Source organism: Zea mays, chromosome 5 (assembly GCF_902167145.1).
Source record: "Zea mays cultivar B73 chromosome 5, Zm-B73-REFERENCE-NAM-5.0, whole genome shotgun sequence".
Taxonomy (NCBI): Eukaryota; Viridiplantae; Streptophyta; class Magnoliopsida; order Poales; family Poaceae; genus Zea; species Zea mays.
Window position 1 is genome coordinate 1,991,651 of NC_050100.1, and position 6,122 is coordinate 1,997,772.

General features: G+C 44.5%; 1 protein-coding gene across 2 annotated transcripts; it reads right to left on the reverse strand.

Moving 5' to 3' along the window:
• Window positions 1–540: 540 nt before the first annotated feature.
• Window positions 541–5,126, reverse strand: LOC100273886 (uncharacterized). Of its 2 annotated transcripts, none has more exons than NM_001360482.1 (6): window positions 4,508–5,058; window positions 3,747–3,961; window positions 2,821–3,004; window positions 2,658–2,743; window positions 1,281–1,372; window positions 541–1,091 (listed from the first exon to the last, which is right to left on the reverse strand). In NM_001360482.1, the coding sequence occupies exons 1-6, from the start codon at window positions 4,895–4,897 to the stop codon at window positions 832–834; spliced, it is 1,227 nt and encodes a 408-aa protein (NP_001347411.1). In that variant the 5' UTR covers window positions 4,898–5,058; the 3' UTR covers window positions 541–831. The 2 variants fall into 2 exon arrangements, with proteins under 2 accessions (NP_001347411.1, XP_008681499.1); XM_008683277.4 differs by having other exon boundaries at window positions 565–1,091; window positions 2,821–3,049; window positions 4,508–5,126.
• Window positions 5,127–6,122: the final 996 nt, after the last annotated feature.

Here is a 6,122-nt window from a genome sequence, read left to right on the forward strand (position 1 = left end):
CGGCACGCTAGCTAAGTCTGAAAAAAGATGCACGCATGCATGCAGATACGCAGAGAGAGACGCGCAGTGTGATGTGGGGGGAACAGAAACACAAACACCGGGAAGGTCTCACAGAGCACGCAATGCGATGACAGACGATGCGATCTTTTAAGTTTCAGATCAAGGACAACATTCTTGCTTTTGAGATTGCCTAATCATATCGTGTAACCCTATTCCGAAGCCACAGCCCACGACCCAGCAGCTAGCTGTTTTTTCCCGCTTCGGCTCCGCGCCTTGTTGTGATTTCCTCTCTTATCATTTTTTTTGGTTCAATTTAACTTGCTCTCAGATTGAATAAGATTTTGCCTAATTGTATTGCAACAGTCAGATTGAATAAGGCCTAAACGCTCTATTTAAAAAAAACTACCTGAAGAAACCCACTGTTAAAACGAAGAGGACCAACATCTGCACTTCGAAGATCAGTATCTGTACTTCTGGTGTATTTCCTCTATTTATTGTAGAACCGATGAGTGATGGACCAAACACACGGGCAGCTCAGGTAACCTAAACATGAAACACTGGACCTTTCTCAACTCTAATAACTGGAAATCTTTATTCTTTTTTCCCCATATTTCACTTCAGTTCCACAATGCCTCCAATTTTGCTTTTTCCACCATCCATCTTTACTTTCACCCCACAACAAAACAAACCTACAAAAGATACAGCTTACTGGAGACAAGAGAAAAAGTTATGCACGCAGGCTTATAACTCATACATTCCCCCCCGTTACAAAAGGGCACTCAGGTGTCTCTATGCCATATTCATACTAAATGAACCATTTACAGCCACGGGTCATCTCCACGTTGTACTGAAATGGGATACGAAAAACCGGAAATCCGGATGGTCTACTTGTATTCTGCGGAGCCAGCTGTCAGCCTCCTGCATCAGAGAGGTGACGAGGTCCCGTTCTTGAGTTTTGTCAGATGTCCAAATGGAGGCACGTAATTTGTAAGGTGCCAGCCCAAAGATAGGCAAAGATAGTTTCCCAGCTGCAGTCGTGCCGCGGTTAATTCCCCCAAAGCCAGGGCATGCTGGCGTAGGAGGGTCACAATCTGCAAGAACAATGGGGGTAAGAACTCTATATGCAACAGATGCAAAATCTCAAGTTGTGTCTACAGAGGCAAAATGTCACAGGTGCCATTGCATTCTGTCAAGAGGCAAAAATGTCACACAGGTGCCATTGCATTCTGTCAAGAGGCAAAGTAAAATCCTTATGGCGCTACAAGTCGCTTAGTATTTACCCTTGCAAGGTGTTGCTAGGCAATGGAATGTCAAAAAACAGGCATCGAGATCCTTCAATGTTGGCCCTGTTGGAATTCTATAAATGGGGTACCTGCAATCGGAAGCATGAGGATGAAACCAGTAACGTATAGAATCATAGCAACACCAGGTTAACAGCGTTGCTCTTCTACACAGGTTGTATCTTATGCTGAAATTCAGCACAGTAGGCAAGCCATTGTTAGGCATTGCAACTGGTAGGCATCCTCTGCATGGGCCAGCACAGTTGACAAATGTCATAACTCTGACCATTGCAACAGCATAACTCTAGTTTCTACAAATCAAAACGTGGTACGTAGAAAAGAGAAGCACAGCATTAAGGCAATGAAACTAGATCATAGTTATTAAGGCGGTAAGGCGACCGGCCCCCTTTTTATCTTTTAGGCAATAAAGCGTAAGGAGAGGCAATGCCTTAGTTACATAGATAAATATGAAAAAACTAGATCAAACATTATTTATATATCACTAATCTAAAGTTAATAAGCAAGCTAGCACTTTTATAAGGTCTAATAGGTCCACTTTCAGCCTCGTAGAAGCAGAAAAAAGAAAGAAAGAAAGAACCTCACAATGAGAGAGTCCAGCTCAACTCAGCCCAAAACACAGTTTTAGGTCACAACCGCCAGCAACCTAGTAGCAGCCGCCGGCCTCTATCTCTCTCCCACACTGCATCTCCCCTGCAGCTTTCCTCTCTTTCTCCCTCCCCCGCAGCTCTCCTCTCTCCCCTCAGTTCTTTTTCCACCACAGTCTCCCTCCGATGGCCGGAGCACTGCGCGCCGCAAGGAAGGAGGCAGCTGCTGCAGCCGCCGCACAGATCAAGTCCTCTTCTCTGTTTCCAGCCGCCGCACTTCAAAACCCTACCTATCCCCTAAGTGTCGCCCCGCCAACGCCCCGAGGACGCCCTGCCTACGCCCCACCGGCACCTTACGCCGCGGCGGGCGCCTTACTCCCCGGCGCAATGCAAGTTAGAGGCCTTGCCCTGTGAGCGCGCCTTAGCGCTAAGGCGATGCTTAATGGACGCCTTGATAAGCATGTTCTAGATGTTGGCTGATTATAAATACATGAGATCAACTTCATGCAGATACCTTCTGGAAACATCAAGCAACTCATAGACCGAAGCTAAAACACAAGAAAACATTCACCTTAACAAGTTATTCAACACATTTTAAGTGGAAGACTGGAAGTTAAAAGACAGCATTGACCTCAGAACTAGAGCAACCGCACAAAACATATACATCATAGTGAATCCAGCAATAGGGAACCATATTCCGTCACGGCCTTACCATTGAGAAAAATGGAAGTAAAAATTGAGTGAACAAAAACCAATAGCAATTGAAACATACCATGCAACAGACATCCAGCTCGATGGCAGAAGATCACAGCTTTTGAATGTCTTCAGAGCTGGAAATCTGTGTGCAAGAGTTGATACCTGAAACCCATGCACAATTAGATTCTGTATACATGCCATCGTTACTAAGCATTAGTTCAGATAAAGAAAAAACTCGCCTTGTCTGTCAGAGGCTCTCTACCATATGGAGGATCCCTCTCCATATACTGAAATATTGGAAAACTTGAAGATGCATCGCCTTCACCATCATCACTTCGTATGCCACCATTTTCCAGTCGATGTTTACCTTCCAGTGATGATGAGACTCTTAGCCGCTCAACGTCATTCTCAATGCTGCTCTCACTGCTAGTATCCATAGAGTCCCCATCACTTTCATCCCCAGGACGCCTTAAGTAAGCGAGAAAAATAACTAGAAAAAGTTATACACTATCAAAAACATCACCAAGGCGATAAATGCAACCATACTAAAAACACCGTGCTGGTTGTAGCTATCTACTCACAACTTCTCTCATTTGTTTACTTCATTTAATTTCTTTACATATATGTCCACCAATTAAAGTCGCTGTACCTAGCAATGCCTAGTGAACAACAGGTGATACAAAAGATATCAACTCTCATCTCAGTGTTCTTGCAAGTTAAGTAGTTAACAGAGAACAAATCTGCATAATGTTGTCACATATAGAATTTCTTGACAAAACCAAGTTAGTAAATCTCAGTAACATATGACATAATTTGCCTTGAAAGGGCATAGGCCAATATAACTAAAAAGAAAAGTTGGAAATGCTTAATCTGCCTTAAGCTCTAGCTCAATAGCATTCAAGCATACTTATTTCCTTTTAGATATATTGGCATAAGTGTAAAAAAATCAAAAAGCATGGAGCACAATTCCATCAGTGTTTTAACTTAGTTCTCTCTTGATACATGAAAATATCAAAGGTCAAACGAACTGAAGCTGTGAAGCATAACAAAGACAAACAAGAAACAATTGAAACCCATTTTGGTACAAAGGTTGGCCCTCCTAAGGTTTAAGTGCAATGGAAACTTTATAGACACCATGAGTTTTGTGAAACAAAATAGGATGTACCTGTTTCTTGAAGCAGGTCTTGATGGATCTGCAAATAGTTGGATAGCAGAAAGATATGGCACATAATACTGAATCACAGAGTCACTGCCATTTAGCACAAGTGGAACACCGGCCCCATAAGCACTCCATTCCCTGAATGATTCCCAAAGATCTCCCAGGCAGAAATAAGGTCGTGAATCCATAGCATCACCACCTCGCCGCATCCTTAGGCTTGACTGCAGTGGAAAATATTTGAAGCTAGTCAGCAGCAGAAAAACAAAACAGTTCCTTAAACGGGAGTGGTATTTCAACCAAAGAATCGAAAATTGTAACGGATGAAGAATGTAGTAGCACAAACTTTATTACTACACACGGATACAGAAACAAACAGCATCATCCAAATTGCAGTTTATTTATTTGCCAGAGATCGCTTCACACAAATGCATAATCCAGAGACAACGACAGATATGCATACACACATTACATATGCCATTATGTCAATCGTCGTTTGATATCAAAGGAAGATTGTGGGGCTTTCGATAAATAACCGTCAACCAGAGCTAAACGATTACTTCACGATTCATCATTTATCTAATCTACAGTGCAGTGTTTCTGTCGACTCATCTGTTTGGCTCTGCAAATGCAGTAGAAATGGCACAGAGACTACAATCCTCTCCATCGGATCCCTTTCCTATCGACCACGGCAGATACCTCTACGAAGCGATATCCTACAAAAACACATCAGTCCAAACTGGAGCATCAAAGAGCAAGCCGGAAAATACCATGGGCAAGAACTGAGCGGTCACAGAGGGCGTCGTGGAGGCGAGGAACCTCTCCAAATTCCCAGCCTCCGCCTCCGCCACGGCCACATTCACCTCACCCGCTGCTGCAGTAGCCGCGGTGGACGCCACCGATGGCTTGGACGAGGTCGTCGACGAAGAGTCGTCGGAATCCACCCGGATGTCCACATCCGCCGACGCGGCAACGGCCGCCGCCGGCGGAGGGGGCTTCTGCCGCACCGGCCGCGGCGAGGGCGACGGTGATGCGGGCCGCAACGGCCGTTGCCCCTGCTGCTGCTGTTGGCGTCGTACGTGGGGAGGATTATAGAACCTGTTCTCCGGCACGCCACGGGAGGAGGAAGAGGAGGCTGCGCCGCCGGATGAGCCTGCCATGTCGGCGGCGGCGAGAGGGACGGGTAGGTGGCGCTGGGCTAGGGTTTTGCGCGGGGCCGATGATTGGGGAATTGCGGTGATTAGGGTTAGGGTTTTGGTCGCTTGGAGCGCTTTTTAATACGCGGGTTTGGATCTGAAGCGGCGAAGCGACAGCGCGAGCGGGGAGGAGACAGGAGGAGAAACGCCGGTACAGAGCGCTGGCCTGTTTGTTCGGTTGTTCCTCCGCGCTCGCGTAGCGTGGCCCTGCGCCCCTGCCTGTAGCGTATGACTCTAACACGGGGGTGATGTCCTAGACACAGCAACTAAGAGCAAGTTTAATAATATAGTCTACAACGATTTTTATGATTGTCATGTTAGATATAGCTAACTAAAAGATTAATTATATAATAACACGAGTGTATATTTAATATTTAGTTCGGCTCTTATCACAAGTTGTCTTAGGCTACGCTTGGTTGAGAAATGGAGGAGAATAAAGTGGATCATTCCTATTTTCTTAATGTTCAGTTTTCAACAAAAGAGAAATTAAATGGCTCATGGAGTCTCCATATAGAAATTTACTATAAAAATTTGATATGCTCTAACTCCGCCAAAATAACCGGATGCGAGCGCTCTCCTTCCTTTTCTCCCATTTACACTCATATAACTCTCCAATCAAACAAAGAACGAAGTGGCTCTGCTTTATTCTACTCTCCGTTCTAGTTGACTATTAAGACGGTAAGGGGTAGGCTGCCCCATTCTGTGTTCTGCCATTCCCTCATTCCCAGCTGTCTGTCTTTCTCATTTCCCCTCCCTGCAAAGCTCATTCACATTTCCATTCCCGGCTATCACGTGTCTTTCTCATTCTCCCTCCCACAAAGTCTATTCTCATTCCCACGTGCATCCCACGCCTAGCTAAAATTAAATTAAAAAAACAGGCTCCAAGGGGAGCCGAACCCGCAACCTCTCAAATAAATGTGTTTGTAGCTACCACTACACCACATGTGTGTTTATGTCTACATCTATTATAGTAAAAACATATAATACATCTCTCCCGAAGCCCACCTGCTACCCTTGCACAATGTGTAGTAGTAGATAAGTATCACTGAGATTATTAAATTATATTTTTGGATTGAGGGAGTAGTATTTAAAGAAGAGTCTTGCATGCAATTTCTTTTGTTTGAATAATGTTTTCAACATAAATACCTTTTTTGCATGTGTAACATTTATTCTCCATAATATTTTTTCA

Excerpts from the sequence above, each read along its gene's own strand:
- LOC100273886 (XM_008683277.4), bottom strand. The coding sequence starts at position 4,897 with ATGGCAGGCTCATCCGGCGGCGCAGCCTCCTCTTCCTCCTCCCGTGGC. Across the intron at positions 3,962-4,507 it reads CCGCTCAGTTCTTGCCCATG|TCAAGCCTAAGGATGCGGCG; the intron begins GTATTTTCCGGC and ends TTTCCACTGCAG. Across the intron at positions 3,050-3,746 it reads AGACCTGCTTCAAGAAACAG|GCGTCCTGGGGATGAAAGTG; the intron begins GTACATCCTATT and ends CGCTTACTTAAG.